Source organism: Sceloporus undulatus, chromosome 1 (genome assembly GCF_019175285.1).
Source record: "Sceloporus undulatus isolate JIND9_A2432 ecotype Alabama chromosome 1, SceUnd_v1.1, whole genome shotgun sequence".
Lineage (NCBI taxonomy): Eukaryota > Metazoa > Chordata > Lepidosauria > Squamata > Phrynosomatidae > Sceloporus > Sceloporus undulatus.
The window spans coordinates 134,967,280-134,995,088 of NC_056522.1; the positions used below are offsets into that span (position 1 = coordinate 134,967,280).

General features: G+C 42.5%; 1 protein-coding gene across 4 annotated transcripts; it reads left to right on the forward strand.

Annotated features, from left to right (window-relative positions):
- On the forward strand, nt 1–27,809 carry LOC121919546 (protein PAM68, chloroplastic-like). Of its 4 annotated transcripts, XR_006101508.1 has the most exons (10): nt 1–159; nt 8,864–8,968; nt 10,322–10,494; nt 12,891–13,252; nt 17,823–17,941; nt 18,614–18,926; nt 21,919–21,993; nt 23,776–23,906; nt 26,348–26,435; nt 27,109–27,809. XR_006101508.1 is itself a non-coding variant. In XM_042446246.1 (4 exons), the coding sequence occupies exons 3-4, from the start codon at nt 10,437–10,439 to the stop codon at nt 13,247–13,249; spliced, it is 417 nt and encodes a 138-aa protein (XP_042302180.1). In that variant the 5' UTR covers nt 8–159; nt 8,864–8,968; nt 10,322–10,436; the 3' UTR covers nt 13,250–16,094. The 4 variants fall into 4 exon arrangements, 1 of the variants encoding a protein (XP_042302180.1); XR_006101506.1 differs by lacking the exon at nt 17,823–17,941 and having other exon boundaries at nt 2–159; XR_006101507.1 differs by lacking the exons at nt 1–159; nt 17,823–17,941 and adding an exon at nt 4,922–5,270.

Consider the following 27,809-nt stretch of genomic DNA (forward strand, 5'->3'; position numbering starts at 1 on the left):
TGTGATTTGACATGTGGTCCCACCCAGATTACACCCCTCCTGGACTGACTCCCTGAAAGTTGATCGGCGTGCTTTGGGACACAGCAAGAGATTAGTTATTTCTACACTTCTGGAGGCAGGGCAGCCTGGAAAGCATTGTGGAAAATATCACAGAATGGGGTAAGCATCAGTTGTAGGCCCCAGCTCAAGGAAGATGGGGTGTGGGGTGTGGAGGGCGTCACTACCACCAGCCTGTTGGAGTTGATGTGTAGACTGTGGCAAGAGGGCCAATTGCCAGTGAGGGGTGGCATGAAACAGAGACATTTGATGCAATTGTTTGCATACACTTCTGTCATGGAAGCTGAGGAAGTTTGGCCTGTGTGGGGTTCCTTTGAGGCTGGACCACTCCAGACATCTAGGAGCAAACTGCTAGAGAAACATTTGAAACAACTGGAATACTTTGATTTGTGGAAAGTGGTGGCTTCTCATCAGAACTAGAATAGATTCTGTTTCTGTAACTTGAAGCAGCTCTATTGGTGTGCCACCTTTTCCTGGTGATTTATTTTTCCCAAGTGCTCTGAATGCACTTTTAGGTTCATCTGAATGTTCTTCCTTGAATGAATATATCATCCTTTCATTTCTTTTATATAATTCTTCAGTGTATTGTTTCCTCATTTTTAAAATTTCTATTTGGTCGTGTAATATGTTCTCCTGCTGGTTGTAGAGCATCTCCATCCTTGGTTTACATTTCTCTTCTATTTCTTAAATGTCAGTTCTTTTTTACTGTTATCTTCTGTTTCTCTGCATTGATTATTATAGTAGTTCTCTTTGTCCCTGCACATGTCACTGAACATTTACATTCAGGGTCTTGACCCTATTTCTGTTCCATTTTACTTTTACTTCTTGTCTGTGCTGAACTGCTTGAAGAGTTTCATCTGTCATGTGTTGAAGCTTCTCTTTCTTTTTGACTGCAGATGGTCTTTCTGCATTCCTCCCTAACAATGGTCCTGGCTTCAGTCCAGAGTTCTTCTGGCTCCTAATCAATTAGGCTTAAAACAGCAAATCTATTTTTACATTATCTTTAAATTCTATGAGGATGCTCTTCAGGTTGTATTTTGGCAAGATGATTGGGTTAGTGTTTTTCTTTCACGTTACTCTAAAGTTTTGATATTAACAGTTCATGGTCTGTTCCACAATCTGCTCCTGGTTTAATTTTTTGGAGAGAATTGAGCTTCTCCATCTTCTACTTAGTCTCTTTGATTTCTGTATTGGCCATCAGGTTATCTCCATGTATACAGTCACCTCTTTGATTGCTTCAAGAATGTGTATACAACGAACAAACTGTTGGGCTCACAACATTCAGTCAGTCACTCTGCTGCTTCATTTCTTGGCCCCAGACTAAACTTTCCTACAATCATTGGTTCTGTTCTATTTCCTACATTTGCATTCTCATCGCCTGTGATTATCAACACAGTGGTATGTGATCATTTTCCTTGTGGACTGGAACACTCAATTTCTTCTTCATCTGCCTCTGTAGCTGGAGCATAAATTTGGATTGTGGTTATGCTGATGAGATCCCCTGATGTCTTACTGATATTATCAGACTTTACTTTATATCCTTAGTCTGCTTTTAATTCATTTCTCCTCATTATTAATGTCACCCCATTTCTTCTTATTTTTTCATTTCCTGAATAAAAGACTGTATAATTATCTGACTCAAAAGGTCTCATTCCTTTCTACTTTAGCTTGCTCACTCCATTGTTTATGCATACCATTTCTTCATTTACTGTATCTAGTTTCCCCTGATACATGCTTCTCACATTCCATGTTCTCATTACATATGTTGTGCAGCTTTGGATTTTCCTTTTACCTCTGAGCCCATCAGCAGCTTAGTGTCCTTTTGGCTTAAGTCCAGTGAAATCATTAGCCACAGTGCTACTCATAGTTATTATCTGCTCTACCCCAGTAGCTCACTGAGTTCCTTCAGACCTGGAAATAACATCTTCTGGAACTAGTTCTTGCTCATTTTGGATTGTCTCATCATAAGGTTTTCATGGTAGAAGACATTCAAGGTAAGAGACATTCAAAAGGGTTTACTGTGCCTCCTTCTGCCCAGTACTAACAAGCATTAGCCATGGTGCCATTCTTCTTGCCTCTCAGAGATCCTCTGCCAGTGTCACCCCATCCATTACTGCTGCCACCCAGGAACTATTTGACACATTTAGTCTGGTTCCTTGGGGAAAGCCTTTCTATGGAAGACTACACCAGCAGCATTGTTGCCATCAGCATAGCATCTTGCTTCACAGAAACACACAATACGAGGTAGTGCTATTGGTGGGAGTCTATGAATGTAAAGGAGTAATAAGGTGCAGGATGTATGGAAATGTTCACAGCAAGCAGAAGCAATTGTTGTGTAAACAATAATAGCTAAGGCTGATGTGTTATGGGCCACTGACAATGAAGTACTTGAATTGTTGTCACTGGGGTCAAGGGAAGGAGAGCAAAACATTTTAAAAGTACTGTACAGTATTCAGATAAGCTGTTTCGTCAGCTACAGTGTTATGCATCAGTTAAAATTCAATTGGCACTCCCATGACTTGAACACCTCTCTCTCTCCACAACTCTCTTTCTCCCTCCTTCCCTTGCTTCTATCCTTGATGATGGCTGGTTTTGTTTTTGTTTTCTTTCAATTTTGGCACTGTCTGAGAATGTGTTAGCTGGAGATGAAGACACACTCAGACAACAACCTTGAGACTGGAGAGCTGCTAAAACGTTTCTGGGTGAAATGAAATAAACATTGGAGTGCACAATGCTCAATGAGACCAAAAGTCACTTAGAATGAAATCTGGGGCATTTGCTTTCTTTGTGACAGATGTTGATGTTTTGCATTTCTTCTGTGTTGGATGTAATCTTGACCAATCTGTGGGAGGAAAAGCCCCTTTGGGAGTCAGGATATTCTCTGCTGAAGTGGAAGCAGAACCTGGTTTGTATTATATACCTCTAAGTATGCCCTATTGTCCACCATGCCCAAGGGAGATTCTGGAAGTTGTAGTCCAAAAATGTAAAGTTGCCAAATTTGGGGGTGAAAGCCTGTTTTAAAATGAATACCAAGGGAAAGATGGACTATAGGAAATAATGGCCTGGGCCAAAAGCAGTGTGGCGCCGCCGATACTAGGGTTTGGGAGAGTGCAGCAATCGCACACCCTCAAACCCTAGGATGTATGGCATGCGTGTCCATGATGCAAGTGCTGCGCAGCATCCGTATGTCGCTGTGCTGTGCTTGCATCACTGATGCACCACAGTGCGCTAATGGTGCACTCGTGGCATTGGGCATGTGCTCCTAAAAGAATATGGTTTTTCTGAGTTATGTGCAGAAGGATGCTGTGCGGTTTGGGAGCAGAAAGGGGTGGCTGCAGACCACGCTTTTAGGGCGGTCTGTACAGCCCCTATCTTCTACTAGATCTGATTATTTCTGTAGCTCAGTAGCTTAGTAGTAGTCTGACTGGCAATAGTTCTCAGGATCTGCCCCAAGTCATCCTTGTATCTGGAGAATCTAGCAGAGATTTTTTTTTAAATTTTAAAGAGGAAGTTTTAACTGAGGGAACAATATGCTAGGAGTCCATTCATTATACATCATGGAGGCCCAAACATAAGTCTGCAATTAAGCTTAACCATACATAACTGAATACACCAGACAGTAATATTTCATTCTTCACAAAAAACAGAAAAAAATTCTTGGGTGAGTCATGCACATAAAGGATTTCACTGTTAATTTGGTTCTTTATTTCTGTTACTTGGAGTGGTGGTGAGGACTTTCAACTGGAACTAGAGTTGGCATTATGTTTAAAAAGGTGCTGGAAGCTAGTACCTTCTGCAAGCACAGCGGATATTCAATGATTCACCTATGGCTCCTCCACCAGAGACTTATGGAAAAACTTGACTGGAATTCACAATTATAGTTATGAATGTGTAACCCAGAGTTATATGTTCATGGTTTGTATTCCTGGTCCCTATGTATTCAATAGCTTAGGGCAGTGATGGCAAACCTTTTAGTGACTGATTGCCCAAACTGCAACCCCAAACCCACTTATTTATCATGAAGTGCCATGTCTCTCTGACTTTCCAGTAACAAACTCTTGCAAACTCTATGCTGGGGTAACGGCAAACGTGCCCACAGAGAGGGCTCTGAGTGCCACCTGTGGCATGTATGCCATAGGCTCGCCACCACTGGCTTAGGGCTATTGGGATCATACAATTCTCCCATTCCTGATTTATTGGGCAGCAGCCACTGCAAGCGATGTAAGCCTGTTCTCCAGTTGATCAGCATTTAGCAGACTGACATCACCCCTACCTTTTTCCTGCGCTTTCTCTCCAATCCTCATTGTTGCTGTTGTGGCAGAGGTCACAGGTGGGAGCAGGGTAGGAACTTCAGTCTGCTGCGTGCTGACAGATGAGAGAACAGACTCCCTTGGCTTGCAGTGACTGCTGCCCTATAAATCAAGCACGTGGGGGTGGAAAATGCTACTTAGCTACATAACTAAGGCAATTACATGGCTAAGTAGCTGATTTAGAATACCGACCCTTAATTTTTAAAAAAGGCTTTTAAAAACAGAAACATTCTTACTTTTCTCTGCCTTTTTAAGCATTTGTAAATAACTAGTACTTGCCCCTTTATCACTTCTATCTCAGTCTTTCCCCCACTCCATACATTGTCATCCAATTTCAAAATTGTGCAGGTGGGGCAGGCTTGCAGTAACAGGAAGAAAATGTGTCCATACAAACCGCACATTTCTGGTCAATTGTTTTTGGTGGGAGAGGGCATAATGTGTTTTAAGTGAAGACACATACAGTACCTACAGATGCCATGAATATCAGAAGAGTGGATTAAAATTTAACAGAAGCAACCCCACCCCCTTTCCCCCTTTGGTGGGAAGCAAAACTAAACAAATGAACATTCCTAGATATAATTCTCCCAGTTGCTTCCAAATGCCGAGTGCAACTGTGAGTTTATTGCTATAGAAAATTGCAAGCAGGGCTGCTGCTTTTAAAAAGGAACAGTACAACAACAACCAGGGGCTCATTTGAATTTGGAGGCACATCTAAGCAAAATGTTTTGCAACAATAAATTCAGCAATCTCTGAAGCTCTGTGCATTTGTCATGCTCAGCGAGTGGGGGTAGGACCAAAATGAAGGAGATGCCCATGCAAGGCTCCCACACTGCACGGATTTGGATTTGGCTGAACTTTATTCTTCAGTTCATTGACTTGTGTGGCATTAAGGAGACAAGAAAGGTCAGTCAAATGATGGGGGCGGATAGGGGGGATGAGAACCTCTATATGTTACAGGAAAGCAAAGCTGTTGTTTCTCTGCTTTTCTCAATCTGAGTCAAGTCAGTGCTTTAATACTCAGCCTTTTTCCATATGCTAGGTGTGCATTTTTATTAAAACGATGACACTTTTTATATTTATGTTCTTATATTTTCATCCCACCTTTATTCCAAGGAGCAAAACCCCCTGTAAATGGTTTTCGTCTCCCTTCAATTTATCTTCACACAAACCTGTGATTTAAGTCAGGTTGAGAGACAGTGACTGGCCCAAGTCAGAACATGGGAAATGACTTTTAAAAATGCATGTCAAATGTATATATAACAGGGCATTACTAGAAGAATGTTCTAGGTGAGTGGCATGGCCAAGTGAAGGATCTAAAGCTTGATATCTATGGTCTTAGGTCCGAACTCCTAATTGCTACACTCAATGTTGCATATAAATTTCATTCAGTAAAGTATGTTGGGGAGTGGGATGCTGGAAAATGTGAGAGATTGTACTGCAATCAAATTGGCAAAGCAGAAACTGAACAATAAGCAGTCACATACCCACTCCCTCACGTAAATCTAGCCGAGAAAGAAAAACAAACTTAGTATTTGTAAAACATATAGAAGTAACTTCACTGACTAAAACCTGTGCATAATGAAACACAGGGTCTGACATCCTCTTCAATATTCACAAATTATTGTTGTGTATCCTAAATGTACAATTCTGTCACTTTTGTAATTCGCATTTAAGGCCATTAATAACCAAAGGTAAAGGTAAAGGCATTCTCCTTTGACAAGATTGTCAAGTCGTGTCTGACTGTAGAGAGTGGTACTCATTTCCTTTTCTAAGCCAAGGAAGCCAGCATTGTCAAAGATGACTCTGTGACCATGTGACCAGCATGACTGCACAGAACACTGTTACCTTCTCACCATAGTGGTACCTATTTATCTACTTGCACTTTTACATGCTTCTGAACTGCTAGTTTGGCAGTAGCTGGGACTAATGACAGGAGCTGACACCACCATGTTGCACTTGGGCCTTGACCTGCTGTCTCTGCAATAGTCAGAGTCAGCATCTTAACTGCTGATTTAGCCATTGCATTCAAATGTGACCCCCCCAAAACCTACCTCTTGTGTCAGGCAATGTTTCTGAGGTACTATAGATCAGGGCACTAGGAAAAGATCTCCAGGTCATGGAGTGTGCTGAGACTAGCAGCTGAGGCAAGACCCTGGAAGGTGTCTCCAGCTGTTTCTCTCAATATGCCCTGCAACAGGGAGTCCTCCTTACTCCTTACATATTTCCCAGTGCTCTGATCTGAAGTGCTTTGGAAACCGTTCAGTTGGAGTGCTGTCTGACTTAAGAGGTAGATTTTGTGATCTCAACAGGGTCTTATGGAAGGGGGAGGAAAAAGAAGGGACAGCAGTAGAGGGAACTACAGGTTAAAGTGATACAGGCGGTAAAATAAACAAATAGGAGGTCACCATAATGTCAGTGAATATTTAGTGAATATATGCAAGTAAAAGTTGATAACTCTCAACATGTGGAGGACTTGAGTCCTTCTTACATTTCTTTGTTGCCTATGTAAACCTGTTCTGGTCTTCTTCTGTGGGCTTCCAGATGTTTTTTGGAGTGCAATTCCTTTAACCTCTCCCAAGGACGTAGCCAGGATTTTAGGAAGGGGGGGCAGACTAAGTGCCACCATTATAATGGGGCTAGGGCGCGGCGGCGCAGCAGCACACACCGTTCATTTTTCTAATGGAAGGGGGGGTCCGGACCCCAAGAACCCCCCCTTGGCTACGTCCCTGCCTCTCCCTCTTTGCTAAGCAAGCAAGGGGTGTTAGGATATGTAGGCCAAACACATACAGTATGGAGGGCCACAGATCTGAAGAGATTTACTTCCAAGCAGGCCATTTGTAGTGCCAAATTTTAAAGCAGAGGCTAAAATGCCTCTGAAGAACTAGGAAAACTCATTTTGGGAATGTATTGAAAATATGTGATATGCAGGCCTCACTTTTTTTTTTTTTTTTTTTTTTTACTGGTGAAGGCTTTTCTCTCCATCTATGTTGCTGAAATTTAGATTGGCTCACAATGTGCAGGCATCCAAATCCCTCAAAGTCAGTTTTAATGTCAAAACGCAAGCTTGATACCCCACTACACTAAGAGAAAGCGTCTTTGGAGAGACAGCAGTTCATTTGCAATGAATTCCTGAATGGCTCTTCCTAAATTGCTTCTTCCTCAGGAGTAGTTTAAATGTAGTTTATTCATTTAACCAGCTTACCGTGGGGAAAACAAAACTCCACATCATGCAATATCTCATTTGCAAAAGGGTTCTGCAGATCAGAAGAGGACACATGTATGCCATATGCTTCAGCTTCTATCCTATGATTTTCCTGCTGTTATGAGGAAAGTTGAAAACTGCATAAAATTAGAAATTATGGTTGCATCCAGCCAGGCATCACTCAAATGGGAGAGCTGCTAGGAAAGGAAGACAAGCATGTTGTTTTCCCCCCTAATATGTCCAATCTTCTGCTGAGGATCAAACCTTGGAAAAATACGTTCTGAACCAGCTGACTGTTCACTATGCTCATGGACCTGGTACTATACGAAAGAAAGAAGAAAGATGGATGTGACAGGAGACCTTATCGGCATTTTTGCATTCACTTAATAAGATCTTAAATATTTTTATTTTCACAGTTATTTTTGTTTGCTCAATTTTGTGAGGCTTTTGCCATTGCTTTCATGGTAGTCAATTTTTTTCTTGCTTCAGGTGGTGGTGGTGGTGATTGTTTTAATTTAATGCAACACATTCTGCATTTTTAACTTTTGTTAAAAAATAAAAAGTACTTGGACGTTGACAAAGTTAATAACAATCAGCCTGCTAATGTTGAGCCCCACATCTTAAAAGCAAATCTGGGATCCGTGACATTGCTGAGTAGCTGGCAGTTTGTGACATCATGAACCTCCTTCCTGCTCTGGGGCAGATGTTCTGCTTTAAAAAAACATGTCAATGTTTGCTTTGAAAAAAGGAGAAACATCAAATTTGCTAATTATGCGATTGACTTTTTTAAAAATGTGGGTGGAGGGCTCTAAAATGCTGGGAGAGGTACATGGCAGAGAACTCAATCAGGGTTGGATTTGGTGATAAAAAGATCAGTTTAAAACATTCTCTTGTGGTTTGAGTACTGGATTGTGGAGACCAGGGTTCAAATCCTGGCTTGGCCATGAAACCCACTGTGTGACTTCACATGCTCTCAGCCTCAGGGGAAGGCAACGGCAAACCTCCTGAACCTGAATAAATCTTGCCGAGAAAACCCCATGATAGCTTTGCCTTAGGATCAGAAACAACTTGAAGGCACACAACAACAACAACAAGGCAAAAACAAACTTGGAGATGTACATAGAATGCGTGTACATGCTCCATATGTTTCTCCTTTTTCCATTTGTACAGGTTCAAAATTACAGTGTCTGAATCTTCCTGAGGCTTTGTGTTTTCTTGTCTTTTGAAAAAAAAATTGGAAAAAATTACTGTGTGCTTACATGACTTCCTCTACTCCTTCATCCTTTGCCTCTAGCTTCTGAAAGAAAGAAAGAAAGAAAGAAAGAAAGAGCAGCCAGTTTCATCATTAAGCAAGCATCAGGTGACTCATACCACCTACCTGGGTCTTCCACAGCCTCTGGTGAGGATTTTGTCTTTTGTTTAAAATAATGGCATGGCTCAAGACTGTCAGATGCTCCTGTCCCCTTTCTGTGGCTTAAAAGTGCTCCCCAGCCAAGGTGTCTTTTCCAGCAGGAGACTGAGTTTGAACTGCTAGTCTCAAAATCTCTAAAACAGGGGGAATATAGCTTCTCTGAAGCAATGACACTAATTTCCTAGTGAGATTCTGAAACTAGTCCTTCCAGTCCTATCCTTGTTGGAAAGATTATCTGCCATATTTCCTGGAACCCTGGCAAACCCAAGACATTTTGATGCCTGAGGCTAAGGAGGCAATGTCATCCTTTTCCTGTCATAGTGCACACTACCTGAAGGAAACCAAGTTCTTTTGCCATATGAACATTTTTCAACCACTTCCCTTCCATCCCTGAGAGGAAAAATGCAATAACAGCAAAGTAAAGAACTAACCATTGTTTTGCCCTTTCGTGACACCTTTGTCACACTTGTGTGTCACAGCCTTGCTGGCTGGTAGAAGGGTGGTGATGGAGATATCATCCACCAGGTCCCTGATTGCCAGCAGAATGGACCTCCCTCTCTTGGTGTGCGCCTGATGCCTGATGAAGTATGCTAGGTGAGGGTGGGCTGGGACTACACATATTTACTACATAGCCCATGTAGCATTCTACCCATTATTAATACTATGTTTATTCACATCCTGCCTTTTCCTCAATGTTGGGCTTGTGGAAAAGCTTTGGCGCAGTGTCTTAGAAGGACTCTTCCAGTAGGGCTCCTCATTCATGCAAGGAAATCATCATGATTAAAAACAGTATGAAGAACTCCAATGCCTTGATTTAATAAATAGTGGTAGGTAGTGTGGATTCCATGAACTGATTATTTAGTCTTGTTTGCTCAAGTACTTTGGTCATGTGTAATCTAGAGCAATAGAGTACTTCATCCTTCCACACCAGCCTGTTTGAAGCTATCAAGATTGGTATGTGATAAATGGGAGCTTGTTCCTGGGTGCCATCCAGCTGCTGTTACATAGCCAGGGGAAGAGGAGTAACATTTGTCTCTCAGGTCTCCTGTGTGAGTCCTCCAGCATCAAATAGGATTTTGGCCTGTAATTCCAACCCTGTATCTTCTTTATAAAGGGTTTAGCTGTTTGCTTAAATTTTTGTAGGTCCATTTTTCCTTTTCTGAAAAAAAAATGTGCCCCCCTCTCTTTTAATGTAGCTTTATGCTAACCATACCAGAGCGATTTCTGTGGCACCCTGTTTCTCTGACCTAATCAATATTTCTCATTATGGGGTGTCATATTTTTCCCTCCCATGTCACTGCCACTGGTATTGCTTTCTGTTTCTCCTCCCTCGCCCTCCAGCTGCTCCTGAACCTTTTAATGTCAGAATGACCAAGAGAAGAACACCGAATCTGACAGAAGGAGACAAAAGAGGCAAAGGTGGCAATGGAGAAACCTGTGAAAATACGCTGAAGGGATGAAGTACAGTGTGGAAGATGGTGATTCACATCTCTGCAGTGATCCTTCAGTAAAAGGTAACAGAGCAGAACCAAAAACCATTTTCAGTCTTCCTTATTCATTTTAGCTGATCTCGATAGACTTTTGTTGCTCTCTGCTGGTGGTTTTGAAGAGGGGAGGGATAGACTTGAAGAAGACAGCCCAGTTGAAAAGGATTTAGCTCAGACAGCAGAGTGTGAACAAAGCAATGCAGAATGCAGAATGAAAGTGCTGTAGTCTAAGTCATAAATTCCTCCAGCCAGCCAACCAGCCAGCCAGTCACTACCATCCATCTATCTTGGTGAGATTTATCGTTTCACATAAACTGTCAGCCAGCACACCCTTCTGATCAGGCTCAATGTTCAGTTGCCAATTATTATTTATGTGATGCCAATAAGTTAAGTTATTCTTATGGCAGACATTTCTTCTGCTAAAAATAAATACATACAATATAAACTTGAGCATTGTGATTTGCTTTATTTTGGGTGTGCAGAGAGAGGAGATGATAATTTCATTTAAAGCTTAAAACAGGACATGTTCAGGACTATTGAGAGAGACTGTGTATGCATACAAGATAGAAATGATGCAACAGTGACAAGAAGGTGTTAAACAATTGCCCAATTTCAGACAAATTTGGGATGAAGAAGGAAGAAACACAACTGCAGATGTGCATGCGTACACACACGCGCGTACACACCCACACCCCCCCCACACACCCACAATGCTAGCCTGCCTTCCTTGCAGCTTCCCAGCTGACTTGCAGACAAACATACCTCAAGGAGCCATTCTGTCCCCCATGCTATTTAACATTTACATGAAACCGCTGGGAGAGATAATCCGGAGATACGGGGCGCAGTGTTATCAGTACGCTGATGACACCCAAATATGTTTCTCTGTGTCTCCGACTGATGCAGTGACCAGGGATGGCATCTCTCCTCTAGATGCCTGTCTGGAGTCAGTAATGGGCTGGATGAGGGAAAACAGACTCAGCTTGAATCCAGAGAAAATGGAAGTACTCGTGATAGGTTCTCCTGGTCCAGGGAAGGAAATTTGTCCACCTGTCCTGAATGGGGTCACGCTCCCCCTGAAGGACTCAGTTCATAGCTTGGGAGTGCTTCTGGACTCATCGCTCCAACTGACATCTCAGGTGGATGCGACAGTCAGGAGCACTTGTTATCAGCTTCGGCTGATACGCCAGCTGCAACCCTACCTGGGCCGGGGGGACCTTGAAACGGTGGTACATGCTCTGGTGACCTCTCGGTTGGATTTCTGTAACGCGCTCTACATGGGGCAACCCTTGTACCAAACCCGGAAGCTTCAATTAGTGCAGAACATGGCAGCCAGACTGGTCACTGGATGCCCCAGGACCAGTCATATAACACCTGTTCTACAAGATCTACATTGGCTGCCCATTCGCTTCCGGGCGCAATACAAGGTGTTGGTTATTACCTATAAAGCCCTAAATGGCTTGGGCCCAGGGTACTTGGAGGACCGCCTCTCCCCATATAATCCGCCCCACGCTCTCAGGTTGACCGGGAAGCAACTGTTAAGGGTTCCAGATACGAAATATTCTGTGACTGCACAGAGGGCATTTTCCAGATCAGCCCGCAGTTTTGGAACTCTCTTCCCGGTGAGCTCCGCTCGGTTACCTCCCTTGACTTATTTAGGAAGAAGTTAAAACCTTCCTCTTCCAACAGGCTTTCCCCCAGACAATGTAATACCTGCTCTCTCCCCACTGTACCGTTGCACCTGCACTTTAGGCTAGCTGTTGTTGTGATTTTAATCTGTAACTTTTTATCTTGTTTTTAATTGTATTAATGTATTGTTCGGGTTTTTATATGATACTGTTTGTAAAATCGTACATCGCTGTACTTCTGTGTAACCCGCTTTGATCTATTAAGGAAAAGCGGGCTATAAATAAACAGATTATTATTATTATTATTATTATTATTATTATTATTATTATACCAAAAAATTAAATGTTGGTTCCAGCTTGCCCTTCTATGCATTGTGCACCAATGTGCATTTCACACTGATGTGTCTCATATAATGACATGCATGACACACTGGTGCACATTGATAAAGTTATATTTCAGGATTACAGCAAATAATACTACATGATGTTCATACATTTATATTTTCACTGCTTGTCTTTATACCATTGAAACCACTTTTAACAATAATTTTCAGAGCTCAATATGGAGAGGATGATGTATATCTTAACACAGCGAGGGCCCTTGACAACAGTTTCACTAGTCTAAAATGGTGGCACCAGTCTTCATCCTTAGTCAGGCTCAAATCTCTTTTTGAAATCAATTAGGTAAGACAGCTGAGGTCCATAGGCTTTAGCGAAATGGAAACAGAACTAATTTGGCCTCTTGTTAGTTACATACACCAGCATAATACTAGTGTATTTCTTTTTTGCTTATTGCAGGGAGAGAAGCTCAACACCCCCCTTCCATAATGACCCTCAATAACCTGGAAGCTCACTTCTCCATTCCTGTCATCACCACTCTATTGGCTGATAATGGCCATTTAATAGCAGAGGGCAGCAGAGAAGTGTCTGGCTATGTGTCTGTGGCTGGACACACAACACAATGTCCTGATCCAAGACCTCCAGAGATCCATGATGATGATGATGATGATGATGATGATGATGATGATGATGATGATGATGATGATGATGATGTCATTGTGTATATTGATCATCCACCACCCTCTGCTTTCTGTTGGCCACAAAATGGCTGTATTGAGGGCCCTCAGCAAGAGAAAGATGCATCCGGGAAGAAGTAGCAGGTGAGATGGGGTGTAATTTTTCCTGGGCAGAACTTTATGCCCCATCTCTCCATGCAGTATCTTGTCCTTAAAGTATTTAGGCAGTCAATGGGTTGGATTTAGCTTTAGGAGATTATTGCATTACCTTTGCTCCTGACATAGACACAGGATGTAACTTTAATCTTTAAGCGGATCTTATTGCATTCACCTGTTGCCGGGCAGCAGGCAGCCCGTTTGCAACCTTGGCTTCTCCAGGCTTCTCTCGCTTCTTTTCATGAATGGGATTTTCCTATTCTTGAAAAACTATGGCAGAAGCCCAGGTTGGAAATGGTCTGCCTGCTGCCCAGCAACAGGTGAATGTGATACGATCTGCTTTCTTAAAGTTACATCCTGCATCTATCTTGGGAGCAAAGGGTAACACAATAATCTCCTATGTGTCATGTTTAGAGCAGACCCGCTGAAATCAGTGGGACAAGTTTTGGTCTAGGTTGTAAAAGTTTTAAAGCGGGGGTGGTCAAAGTGCAGCCCTGGGTCCAAAAGTGGCAACTGAAGACATTTTGTTACCTTTGTTGCAGAGACTGCAGCATTAAAAATGTGGGGGGTTTGGTAGTGATTTTGATTGCCACACAGTTGGTACAGATTTCCAATGTTTGCACTGACCAAAAATGTATGTTAAAATGGTCTCAAGATAGACTTATGCCATCACAGTTTACTAACAGGATGCCAGATAAGAAGTGGACATTTAGATACTTATGACATTCTTGGAGTCCATTCAATTCCTAGAGGATCTCAGGTGCAGAACATTGGTGTTTTGACCTGTCAAAGTTGCCCCTTTCCTGCTCTAAAAATATGCACACCTTGCCTTTAAACTTCCAAAGGATCAGTAGCCAGAGACACTCACACAAGACATGCCTTGTGCAGCTAATGCTGCCTTATTCTGAATCATTTACAGCAGGGATGGATACCCTGCAGGTCTCACTATGATTTCAAAAGTCCCCTGCTAGCAATCAATTGAAAGTTCTGGCAAAGCAGAATCAATACTTTCCTCAGCAGACCAATGGATGGGTGAGGGTGAGAGAGAAGCGGACATTTAAAAAAAAGGGGGGGCGGGGCGGCGTGAAATGAAAATGGTGGTGACAGAAAGAGGGAGAGAAAACTGATCTGTTGTAACCTTGCCCACCACTACCAGGTAGCCACTCACAGATTATACTCTTGTAGAAGTGCAGCCTTCAGCAAAAATAAATAAATAAATAATAATAAAAGGTTACCCACAGCTTCTCTACAGTTTTCAAGGGCAGCCCTATGAAGAGTGGATTATACCACTCCATTCTCAAAACATTATTAGGGCATATGCTACAGTAGGAACCAAAATGTCCAAAGCATTGGAAGCTGCTAAGTCATGTTCCTGCTCACTGCTTCAATTTTGCCACTACAAAATGCACCCCCAAGATATAATAAACCTGATCTTTCTAGAGGCAAGATGAGCTCCTTCAAGGTAGGTATTTGTTCAGAACTAGAACATCTTACCATGACTATCCATCTGGCAAGTGATCTTCCTCTGTTTCTACTGTCTTCTACCTTTCCTAGCTTTATTGTCTTTTCTAATGATCCATGCCTTCTCATGATGTGGCCAAAGTATGACAGCCTCAGCTTGATTATCTTGGCCTTCAGGGAAAGTTTAGGCTTGATCTGTTCTAGGACCCATTTGTTTGTCTTTCTGGCCATCCACATTATCCTTAGCTCTCTTCTCCAGCATCACATCTCAAATGAGTTGATTTTATGTTTGTCCACTTTCTTCACTGTCTAGTTACCTATAGATGACTCCAAATGTCAAGATGAATTTCTTCAGTAATTTTATACAGGCTTTGAATGAAATTGGACAGTATGGAGCCACGAGAGGATCCCTAGAAGAAATGTCTAAATAGAAACGTTTCTAACCTCCTGGTGACAAAAATCACTATTCTGCTAGGTTTCGTCTCAGAAAAATTTCACAGTTGATAACTCTGAGAGGTCTTGGTTGTCCTGTTGCAGGATGGGAAGGCTCAGTAGCAAAATGAGATTAAGATTAAGACCAAGGGCCAGATAGGAGCTGCACCACAAGCAAACAAGGCAGACTGGGAGAATCCAGAAGGAATGCTGAAAGCATTGCCAAAAAGTCCTTTCAGGAATAACATAAACCAGTTGAGGATGATCTTAAGCCAAAGCCAAACAACAATATGGGGTTTAATCAGTTAAATTCAAAGCAAGAGATAAGAAGGGAGATTCCGGTGTGTTTGTGTGTGTGAAAGTAAATGCTCTTTTAGAGCTAGTCTAGTAAGTGCATTATGCCAATTGCTGTGGTTTTTTGCACATTTGCATCAGTTGTTAATTGTCTTCACTTTCCTGTGCAAATTCGCATCTATTCCCATTAATTCGCCCTCCGACTGCTGAAAATGAACAGCCCGCCAAACCCATGTGAATCAGACAGATGGCCACAAGTCTGACAATGTGGATTTCCGCAGATAATCAGGTTACAAACAGCAAAGCCTTTTTCTGTGGAGTTCCCCCTCCCCAGCAAAAAGCCTGGACTCCTGCAAATTGTATGTGGCCAGATCACATTATACTTGACTAGAATTGAGAGTATTTTAATCATGCAGACAAGCCTTAAAATAAGCCATTGGTAAATCACTCACAACAAGGTTTCAAGGGTTAGCAAGCAGGAACTTGTTTCCAGTAGTTTTTCTTGCCCCAGCAGTGAGGGACATGTTGCTGAAAAATTGGGGGACCACTCAGTGCTCAAGCACTTACACCCAAAACTTCTCTGCTCCTGATGACTCTTGAACAGGGGTAGGCAACCTTTTTGAGCCGGCGGCCGGGTTGCTGTCCCTCAGACAGCCAAAGCCAATAAATAAATAATTAAATAATTTTTTTTAAAAAAAAAATAAATATATAAATAAACCAGGACAAATGTAGGACAAATTTTTCATGTCTGCGGCCCACGGCCCGGATTTTTCAAATCCGGGCCGCGGGCCGCGGGTTGCCTACCCCTGCTGGGTTGGCAGAAGCAGCCAGCTTCTCACTAGTCTTTGTTTCTGGGGGCTGAAATTCTCCTCACTGGAGGAGTCCTCTGGCTGGTTTGATTATAAACTTGGGCCCAGTTGTGTCATTCTGCTGTTTATGAAAAACCCATTTTCGTGCACACACACATACATATAAGATCACATACTTTGATGGCAGTTGTGCAAGTGTTTGGGCAAAACATTGCACAAGCTGCCTCCACAACTCATTATAATGTCATTATGCTGTGTGTTTGTCACTCCAATTGTTTTGCTGCTGGTGAAATGTCAGGAATAACCTCTTCTAGAACATGGCCTCATAGCCTGAAAAATCCACAAAAAACCCTATGTTTTGCTGAACACACAACCTTTAGGAGATTATCACATGAGACTAAAAAGTGGAATTAAAGCAAAATATATGCATCTATGGCGGAACCTTATCAGATGACCCCATGGCTGAGCTGTGGCTGGTCTGTTCTCCATCCATGACTATTACACAGCTTTTCATTGATGGACTTCTCCCATTAATTGCTGCCAATATCACTCCTGTAGCATTAGATTTGTGTGTGAAAATGTCAGGGCATTGGGCACAGTACTAGCACTGGGCACAGTCCTTGCACTGGACAGTCACGAGGTGTCAGTTTCTTCCTTTTCCTCCCTCCGTCCCCTGCCTGCTATTTTCAAGCAGCCTGTTGTTGTTTTTTTAAATATTTTCTTTTCTTTCCTCCTCATCACATTGCCAGAATGTCTAAATTGTTTTTAAAAGAGAGAGAAATTAAAAAAAATATATCCAAAGGCATGCTGTTTAAGCAATAGGGAGGTGGGGTTAAAAAACATGCTGGGAAATAGATTCCTGGATTGGCAATGGCTGCTACAGTGATTGCAGACCTGTGTGATGAGGACTGCTCCCAAGCAGTATGCATGCATTTCCTTTCATTAAGGCGATCATGGCAAGAACTGGGGCTCATGTGATAATCTCCTTTGTGGGGGGGGGATGTCTCCTTTGTGCAGCCCATACACTTTCTCCACTTCTCGTTCTATGGATATAAAGAGATGCAGAGGTTGTATTATCCATGCTAAGTAACAAAGTAAATATATTTTAGTTTCACATCTGGAGTAACAGGTTTTAGAAGGAAGTGGTAGAAGAGAAGAATGTGAGAATCTCTATCCATCAGAGTGCTTATATAATGTTTTCTGTGGGTTGTACTCGTAACACATTTACTATCCTTTTCAGCAAAGTACAGCTGCAATGGCTGTACATAACGTATCAGTCTACTCTACTCTGTCATGCTATTTAAAATTTAAAATAAAATTAACTTAGAATTAAAAATAGAAGACAAAAAGAACGTAACCAGCATAAGAACTAAACAATTAGAAATGGCAGCAGATAAAACCATATCTTACACAAGGGAAAGGGAACCTTTTGCCCTCTCAGTGGATTGGTTTAGAGATCCCACAATGCCTTATCACTGACACTGCCCAGTGGGGCTGATAGGAGGTGTAGAACAAAATATCTGCAGAAAACATCTAGTTCCTCCCACGCTTCTCTTTTACAGCAGGCAAAAAGCCAAGTACAGCTTGCTGATCCCTGAGGTACAAGCAGTGTCTAGGCCAGCTCAGTCTATCTATATGTCTGCCCTATATTCCCCTTTTACTGGCTTCCAGAAGAGAGAAGGTAAGATATAAAGGGAATGATTGCACTGCATGTGAAATCTATTACCTATCCTTGCTCAGTCTAGGATGACCTGAGACAAATACTTATTCTTGTAGTGCTTAGGTGTGCCAGGTACTACAGGCAGTGAAAATACAATGTGCTGTGTACTGCTGATTTCACTCCTGAAAATATTTGGGGTAGGATTTCAAATCTCAGGAGACAAATGGTAGGCTAACCTGACACACAGCGATACATTGTGTTGCTTCGTGTAGTGGATGGTTTGGTACAGCAGAGAGCTCAAAGGCACACAGTTTGTCTGCTAAATGTGCCCTGACAGATTTGTGGTCTGCAGAATCCTGCAGAGAACTGAGGACGTGCATTACAATGGATGGGCTCCTGCAGAATTGCACAGCGGTTGCATGCATTCTTCATTGTACCAGTATAATCTGTTCTGAAGAGCAAGCTGTAGTGGCAAAGGGATGAGTATACAGGAGGGAAACAACACTCCAGTTGCAGGTAATGTTGCCATTTTCAGAGCAAGACCTAGATTTAGGTGGGTGATTTACTGATTTATGGATGCGAAGATAGCTGAGCCCCTTCAAAGCAAAATAAGAACACCACTGAGCCCATGCTAAAACAACTTGCCAAGTTACTTTGAATGATTTTCTTTTTGTCCTTTCTTCTCCTTTACAGGACAGAGGGCCTTTGAAGCTCCTCTCCATAAATTAGTATACACTATTGAAAAGATTGACACTTCAGAATTTCCATGTGAAACTGGACTGGAAGACTCTCCTGCTCTCAGCAAAGTATAATTTATGAAATAATATCACAAAAGTGGCCGTGACAAAGACAATCCTGTGTGGTGTTTTATATACCTTAATGAATCTCCTTTACATTGCTATACTTCCTGTAACATGGATGAGGGCTTTGAGGCCTTCCAGAGGTTATTGGACTGCAAGCCCCAGCAACCCTAGCCAGCACAAGTAGTCCCAGCTTTGGGGAAAGGGTAAGGTACAAACATAACACAATATAATATATTGTTATATTATAATGCAAGGCAGGGAGATGCAGAATTCAAAAATATAGCTGTGTAAGTATGTAGAATCAGCATGTAGAGAGATCTTGTAGCAACTTTGTGATTAACTGAAAGAAAGAAGTTGGTAGCACGAGCCTTTGTAGATTTAAGTCTACTTCCTCAGATGTATTTGGCACATTTCCAAATGCATCTGAGGAAGTAGACCTAAGTCTACTAAGGCTCATGCTGCCAACTTCTTCCTTTCAGTTAGTCACAAAGGTGCTATAAGATCTCTTTACATACTCAGGGAGATGTAGTGTGAAAAACAAAACAGCTAATAATAATAATAATAATAATAATAATAATAATAACAACAACTAATTTATAGCCCACTTTTTGTTACCACAATCAAAGCGGCGTACAACCTTTTAAAAAATACAATATATACAATCCCCCCCTTAAAAAAGGATTAAACAATTCTATGCATTAAAATTACAAATGATAAAATCTAAAAACAGTATGATAATAAAATAACAGTGGGTTGAGTCTTTGCTTATATATGTCTGTGGGGGGAGCGTTACATGGCCGGGTTCTATTCCGGGAAGACCTGCCAGAAGAGATCCATCTTGACAGCTTTCTTGAAGCTCTCTAGGTTGGTAATTTGATGGATCTCGTCTGGCAGGCCATTCCACAAAGTGGGAGCGATTGCGGAAAAAGCCCTCTGGGAGGTTGCTGTCAATCTGGTCTTTGTGGATTGCAACAAATTCCTCCCAGAGGATCTGAGGGTACTGGGCGGATTGTATGGAAGGAGGTTGGGCCCAAGCCATGGAGGGCTTTAAAGGTAATGACCAACACCTTGTACTGTGCCTGGAAACGAATAGGCAGCCAGTGGAGTGATTTCAATATTGGTGTAATATGGTCACTCCTAGTTGTTCCTGTAATCAATCTGGCTGCCATATTCTGTAGCCGTTGAAGTTTCCAGACTAGGCACAAGGGTAGAGAGCATTGCAAAAATCAAGTCTTGAGGTTACCAGTGCATGTACTACAGTTTCTAGGTCACCCCGTTCCAGGAAAGGGCGCAGCTGACATATCAGCTGGAGCTGATAACAGGCACTCTTGACCGTTGCATTCACCTGATTTCTCTTCTGAAGCGACAAGTTGAGAAGCACCCTAAGCTTCAAACACAGTCCTTTGAGGGAAGTGTTAACCCCTCTAGGACTAGAGGTTGCGGCCTGATACCTGGTTTGGGGGCCCCTACCGTAAGTACTTCCGTTTTGTCTGGATTCAGCTTGAGCTTGTTTTCCTGCATCCAGTCCATTACTACTGCAAGACATTGACTGAGGGGAGAAATCCCATCTGTCATCATTGCTGACATGGAGAAGTATATTTGGATGTCATCAGCATATTGATAACACCCCGCTCCATGTCTACGGATGATTTCTCCCAGCAGCTTCATATAGATGTTGAATAACATCGGGGACAGGATGGTGCCCTGAGGGATGCTGCAATTAAGCTCTGTTTTTGAAGAGCAACTGTCCCCGAGCATCACCCTCTGGAATCTATCTGAGAGGAAGGAACGGAACCACTGCAAAGCAGTGCCTCCAATTCCTAACTCTCTCAGGTGTTCCAAGAGAATGTCATGATCTATTGTGTCAAATGCTGCTGAGAGGTCTAATAGCACCAGCAGGGTCATGCTTCCTCTGTCAATGCTTAGCCGAAGGTAATCAGTTAAGGCGACCATGGCAGTCTCCACCCCATATCCTGTCTTGAAGCCAGTTTGAAATGGATCTATATATTTATATACCGCTTCATACTGAACCAACAGTGTCTAAGCGGTTTACAACTGTAAGCTAATTGCCCCCCAACAATCTGGGTCCTCATTTTAGTGACCTCAGAAGGATGCAAGCCTGAGTCAAGCTTGACCCCTTTCTCTGATACTGAACTCGTCGCAACCTTATGGTTTTGAGTGAGTGGCTGCAGTACAGGCATTTAACCACTGTGCCACCAGGGCTCCAAAGTTCCACAGGGAGAACTATGCTACCCCTCTCCCTCAGCCACCAGGCTTCACCTTTAGTTGCGGCAGTCTCCACACCATGAACATTCAGTAGTCCAGTGTTTCCCAAACTTTGGCCTTCCAAATGTTTTGGACTTCAGCCCCCAGAATTCCTGTCTAGGGCTTCTGGAAGTTGAAGTCCAAAACACCTGGGGGACCAAAATTTGGGAAACACTGCAGTAGCCAGTGGAGAGCAGAATGCTTATAGCCAAATGCAGAACAATTACATCATTTGTTGAGACTTCTGGGTGATTTCTGAAGGATGATGCCAAGAGCATCTCCATGTGCAGAATCAGGTATGTTCCACCCAAACACCCAGAACCAGCAAACACAAGGTGGGATAAAAGTAAAATAAGATCAGATAAAATGAAATACAATGCACAGTATGTCTTGTTGAATATTTCCCGAGCCCAGTAAATTCCAGATTCCCTTAGCTAAAGAAATGGGGATTACCAGGGCATGTCACAATTGGAAAAACTCACTGCAGCAATTCACTGCATCATGGTTAGCTGACAAATGGCACTAGGCATCTGAGGTGGATGGGTGGGTACCCTAATATGTTCCATCAAGTAGGACAAAGAAGTAGCCCAATGGTAGAAATAAGATTTGTTAGGACATTTTTTTTTGTTTTGAAAGGTGTGTGTTTGTGGGAAACTTGTACATGGAAAGTAGCTGAAATCTGGGAGCATTGTTTATTACGGGATTGGTGGCAATATCATATAATGACTTACATATCACACAAAACAAAGCTCCATCCAGGGAACTAAAATGTCACATTGTTGTACATGAAAATGAAGAATGTTATCCTTCCCCCCTATCCTTTTATCTCCTTTGAGCAGATTTAAGTTCTGATATGAAGCAAGTGCTTTGTATATGATCTAATGAGTCTACTTGAAGAATAACTGGCTTCTTCTGACTACATCCTTGTAGAAATGAAATGACTGAACATTCAAGCAATTTCCTATGAATACCTACCTGCCTTATCTTCCAGCCAAGTCACCAATGGTACTTGTTCAATAACACTAAACAAATAAACTGGCAGAGGAATAGAAATGAGGAACTAGAAGGTGGCAAATCTGGTTGTGTCTTTATGACCTTAGAGCTGGCATGATTAGGTAGAAAGAACTGCCAAGTGGTGATGTTGGGTCAAAGTGTGTGCATTTTTAGAGCCAATTTTCCATTGCATGTATAGGCTGACACATATGTAGTACCTTATACATACAGTCTGAACATGTGTAGTAGATCTTTCAATCCCAAGTCAAGTTCCTTCAATCTCAAATATGAGGAAAGTCTTATAAAAATGAACTGAAGAGAAATTCTCCACCAACTCTAGGTGTCGTCCTCTAGAAGTTGTTACACCATAATGGCTATGCTCATGAGGACTGGTGGAAGCAGCAGCTCAGTGACATATGGAGGGCCACATTTAGCGTCTGCCTACTCAGCAATGCCTCTGAGATTGACATCAAGAACCCTATCTTGCATTAGTTAACAGAAAAGCAAAGCATGCCCAGTGTAATTTCCTAGCTAGTCTTTATAGTCTGTGTCAGGGTGGCAAATTGTAGATGTCCAGAGGGCAACTGTTAGCATTCCTTCCCATGGGATGTCCTGGCTAGGGCTGATGAAAAAATGCATTCTGTCAATATGTTGCCCACCCCTTGTCTGTATGGAAGGAGGAGGAGGGGGAAAATAATGGTGAACAGAATTAAACAATTAGAGAATATGGGAGTAGACTTCAGGGCAACATAAGTCATGGAGGTTAAACCACGTTTGGAGGAGTTGAGGGGATAGTTAGGAAAGAAATGAGATGAGTGATGAGCTAACAGAAGTTCCGAGACATATTCCAATTCATTGAGCACTTGAGTATCCATCCAAACCTTGGCAAGAGCCCTCATTCTTGAATTATCAGGAACAGAGGCCACCAGTCGTTCCCACTCAGCCAGAAGAAGGGTCTGCCAGCTACTGTTACAATGCATTCAAATAGCCAAAAGAAATCAAAGAACAGCTGTTTAAAGATTGCCATCATTATCAGTGTTTGAGAAGGCAGGCACTCTTCAAAGATGGGAATGTGGAGTGGGGGAACCAGAGAGGCTCAGATTAGCCTCTCTGGAGCCTTGGGTGAGGTGATATTTAGAAGCATTAAGAATGAAGTGAGAAAGAGAGTTATGACTAATATACTACTGGAGAAGGCAACAGGGTTCAGTAAGAAGAATATCTCTCCATCACTAGAGTGGTTTGAGATCCTTTGTTATCAAGTATGGTTTTATATAAATTTTGGGTGCCATGCGGTCTGAAGCCATGACCCCTGACTGACCCCATCGCTAGCTGCCATTATCCCAAAAGCGAGCAGACCACGTAGCCAGCAGCCCTTGCTAGGCATGGTCAAGGAAAAAAGGTAAATTTAAACCTTTCAGCAGCAGTTCTGAGAGTTGCTATACCGGATTCGCAAGCTACCTGAGACAAGGAGGACAATAGCTATGGCTCCCTCCTTAATGAGCCAGCGATTAGATTAACAGCTCGACCATCAAGATATTCACTCCCCCTGAATGAGTGGCAGACCTATGCTTTGTGCATCCATTGTGTAAGTTTCAGCTTAGACAAAGATAAGTCATCAAGCCTTTTGTCCGCCAGGCTGCCATAGCCGTATATAAGGACCCCACTTTTCGCCCTTCAGTGGGCTTGTAGAGCAGAAGTTCCAAGCCTGAGTTCCTTGCTTGTAGAGCTTGCGTTCCTGGAGCCTTGTGCTCAGCTGAAATCACTTGAGTGAAGCCAAGCTCACTGTCTTTTCAGGCCTCTAGTTAGCTTTGCCCGCTGGAACTCAGCTCCTAGCCACCGCAGCCGCCGCTTCCTTTCCCCATTCTTGCGGCCGTGTCTCACCATCCACCATCCCTCAATCCGTCGCCTTGGAGAAGACTTCAAAGGTAAATATTCCCAACGGTGCCTCTATCCTTTTCCTTTACTCCCGAACTCACCCCCCCTTGCTTTAGCATTGAAAGTGTGTGTGCGTGTGTGATCACTTTTGTTGTGTGGCTTTAATAAATGTTCATATTTTAATTGCACCTCATTTGGCATCTGAGTCTCTGTCACTTGGGGTTGGACTAGATGACCTCTGGTTTACACACAGGGACACGATCCTGCTGCATGTGTTGTTAGGACACACGTATCGTATAATTCCCCTAATTCGATCCTTCCTAACACCTTGTAGAAAACAGTTACCTGCAACAGCATTGGGATACAGAGTGGGTGTTTAGAAGGATGGGCGCTATCCAGATAATGCATTGTTTTGATGAGAATTCTTGGAATTCTTCAGGGTCCTGAAGCCATCTTTTACCTCTAGTCCTGAGTTTAGCAATTAAAATTATGGTGACAAGAGGTGTCTTTTCATTCACAAGTGTCCCCTCTGTTCTGGAATGTTTCAAGGATTTAAAAGTTTACTCTCCAGAGAAAGAGTGGCTGTAACTGTTGGGTGGTGGGAATTTAACATTAACACTTAATGCAAGTTACTTTCCTACCTGGAAGTCTCCTTTGTGAGCACTTGAGCTTTTAGCAAATGTTATAAAGGCAGGAAGAGCAGAACCAAGAAGGATATAATGAACAACAGACACATTTAGAGGTGACACAGAATCACTGAACCATAGAGTTGGAAGAGACCAAAAGGGCCATCCAGTCCAACCCCCTGCCATGCAGGATCTCACAATCAAAGCACCCTTGACAGATGGCCATCCAGACTCTGTTTAAAGACCACCAAAGGAGGAGACTCCACCACTCTCTGACATAAGTAGGACTGGGCACACAGAGTTAGAGATTGATATGCAGTTGCTGAATTTCTCAAATAAAAAGGTTCTCCTTTGTCTTTCTGATGCTGGAATGGAGTGTTCTCATTCTTGTTCAACCCTAAAGCAGTGTTTGGGACTATGCATTTGGCAATACCAGTGCTGAAGCCAGATTCAGTTGCCAGTCCAATCAGCTCTGCACTGCACTCATGACAACAATCTGTTCAGAAAGAGCAAGCTGACTTCCCCTATGCTGGAGATAAAGCTCAGCTTGTTCAGGACATGAAGAAACACATGCCTCCTACCATATGTGCATATACTTAGAGGAAATTTAACATGTGAAAGTGAAAGAAGGTCCATCATGGGTACCTGACCACATTGTAATGAATGGCATTACTCTCTGAAGTGTCACCTAGTATGGGGGAGAGGGCTCCTGGGGAGCAGGGCCAAAAGGGCACATCCCTCACCTGAGGATGTCATGCCCCTCTTGCCTGACATACTATAAGAATAGAAATATTTTCCTTCTTTAGTGTGTGTACACTCAGCCAGGTGTTGCCTTTCTTTCAGGGTGTCACCCAGTGCAATCTGCAGCCCCCATACTCTCTAGTGATGCCACTGACTTAAGGTTCCTTGGATTGTATAGAGCTGTATATGTCACTTTAAGCTGTGTCTGGAAACAGATTAGTACAGTGGTTCTCAATCTGTGAGGCAGGACCCATGGAGGGGTGCAAGAGTTGGTCCGGGGGGGGGGGGGGGGGGCAGGGGGGGGGGGGGCTGGGCAAAAGTGTTGGGGGGGGGGGGGGGGGGGGGGAAAAAGAGGGGAAGCAAAAGGCAAGAAGGGCACTTGGAGTCCCTGCCTGAGGAAGGAGGAGGAAGAGAACTATTTCTTTATAAAATGTTTAAATATACATGAATGAATATGCAAAAATACACATACTAAACAAGGAAAATATTTTTATTCTTACAGTGTGTCAGGCAAGAGGGGCATGACATCCTCAGGTAGATGTAAAGGGGGTCACAAGAGTAAGAAGTCTGAGAACCACTGGGTTAGCATTTAGCGATGCTATTCAGTTGTGTGCTCACTGTAACTGACTGCAGTCCTATGGATCAGCAGACATTTTTGAACAGTTTAGACTGGCAGCCCAGTGTTGAATATGTTATACTAATCCAGCGTCTTCCATTTTTAAATCACTATTTGCCAATAACCAACAGAGATTACTGGAAGCTTGGAGAAGAATGTAAGTTAAATGAAAACTTGAAGTGATGGTTATATACATGTTGGCAAGAACATTCCCTCATCTAGCCCACATGGAAGTGGGAAAGATGGCTGGCAGCACCATCTTATGCTAGTTGACTCAGAAGTTATGCCCCACTCTGTTCACTTGAGTTAGTCACTGCATTTAAGACTGCTGTCTAAATCACTTCCAAATGGCATCTTAACCTGAGCATCAGCTAAGAAAACAGAGATGTATGAGAACAGCTAACACCTTCAGAGATACAACATGGAGTGTGTTGATGAATTTTTTTCACACAATGTCCTTGAGATCCATAGTTGAAGTGAATAAAAGAAAGCTCATTTTCACCCACAGTACGTAGAAGAAAAGATGAAGAGAAGTTGGGAGAGGGAGATAAAACAATAACTCCAAGGTGGATTGACTGTGACCTTCACCACCCAAAGTAAGTTCAAGGTGGGTGGGAAAGCCTGTGCATGTATTGGTAAATGGTGCAATAGCTGAGAACATTCCTTTAATCTCAGCGTTTATAACTTCTCCAATAATGGACTGTCACACTGAATGTGGAAAACAATGAACAACCATCTTCTCCTTTCCTCTTGAATACCAAGTCACCTCATCCTTCATTGCAGAAAGCAAATAATTGCTTCAATGTATGGTGGATTCTTTTGTTTAAAGGGTTACTCTAAAATTGATTTATGAAACAATTTTCCCTGTTTGTTTCAGAGCAGGCCCTTCTCCAGTAATTAATTAGATATGCCTCTCTTCTGTGTAGTGGCAGATAAATCTGTACCTATCAGATGCTAGGTTCTACTTTGCTCTAGAAACAATCAATGCCCTGTCTGAGGGTGCTCAACTTCAACCTGCTTATTAAATTATAGTTTACGTTGAGATTCTCCTTTGATGGTGTATTAACTTTCGATGATAAAATGGAATCACAATGACACAGCCTAGGATGAAACAATCAGTATGGCCCCCACTGACGTGTGTTTCTCTTCTTTCTTTTTCTGTATTAATTCTTAAGTGTGAATAATAACTATGGCTGGAATTCCATTGGATGGCTGTGAATATGTGACCTACAGTTATTCATATAACTGATATGTATTCATGATCCCTAGATAGCCCTACATGGAGATCACGAAAGTCCCCTGAATCTCACCAGGAAACAGCTGCTGGGATGGATGGGGATTTGTCCCTCTGCTTATTGAGAAGCAGCTGCCTGATGTCCCCTCCTCCATCTGTGTGACGCCTACCACTGTAAAGGAAAAATGACTGAAACACAGGGACATGGCTTACAACTCTTCAGGTGACATTACCACATACCACTTGCGTTCCTGGTCTAGTTGTATATGAATCCTGCAACAAAGAATGCCTTTTGCGGAATAAAATGTCCCATCCTGATGCATGATTATTATCTTCATATTACAGATGGGGAAAAGGAAAGAGAGCTGAGAAAGGTTATTTTGGGAGTTCATGACAGAGATGAGTTTCAAACAGTGCCAAGGCTTACAAGTCTGAAACATTGGGGCTTTTAAAAAAAATGGCCAAGAACAATGATGGCTCATTTTCCTCCCTCAGTTTAGCTACATTCCTAAGTAGGAACAGGCATGGAGAAGAAATGGATCTTCCTGGCAACAACTCATTGTTGTGAACTATCCCAATTGTGAAGCCAAATATTTTGGGGTGACTTGATCTTGGATAAGCAACTAAGACCCATTGTCTTTACAAAAAGATTTTTCTTTGTGTATACTGTTCGAACTGATAATTTTATATGAATCAATACAAACAATACAACCCCCTCATCCCACCTTGCTGATGT

Excerpts from the sequence above, each read along its gene's own strand:
- LOC121919546 (XM_042446246.1), top strand. The coding sequence starts at position 10,437 with ATGAAGTACAGTGTGGAAGATGGTGATTCACATCTCTGCAGTGATCCT. Across the intron at positions 10,495-12,890 it reads CAGTGATCCTTCAGTAAAAG|GGAGAGAAGCTCAACACCCC; the intron begins GTAACAGAGCAG and ends TGCTTATTGCAG.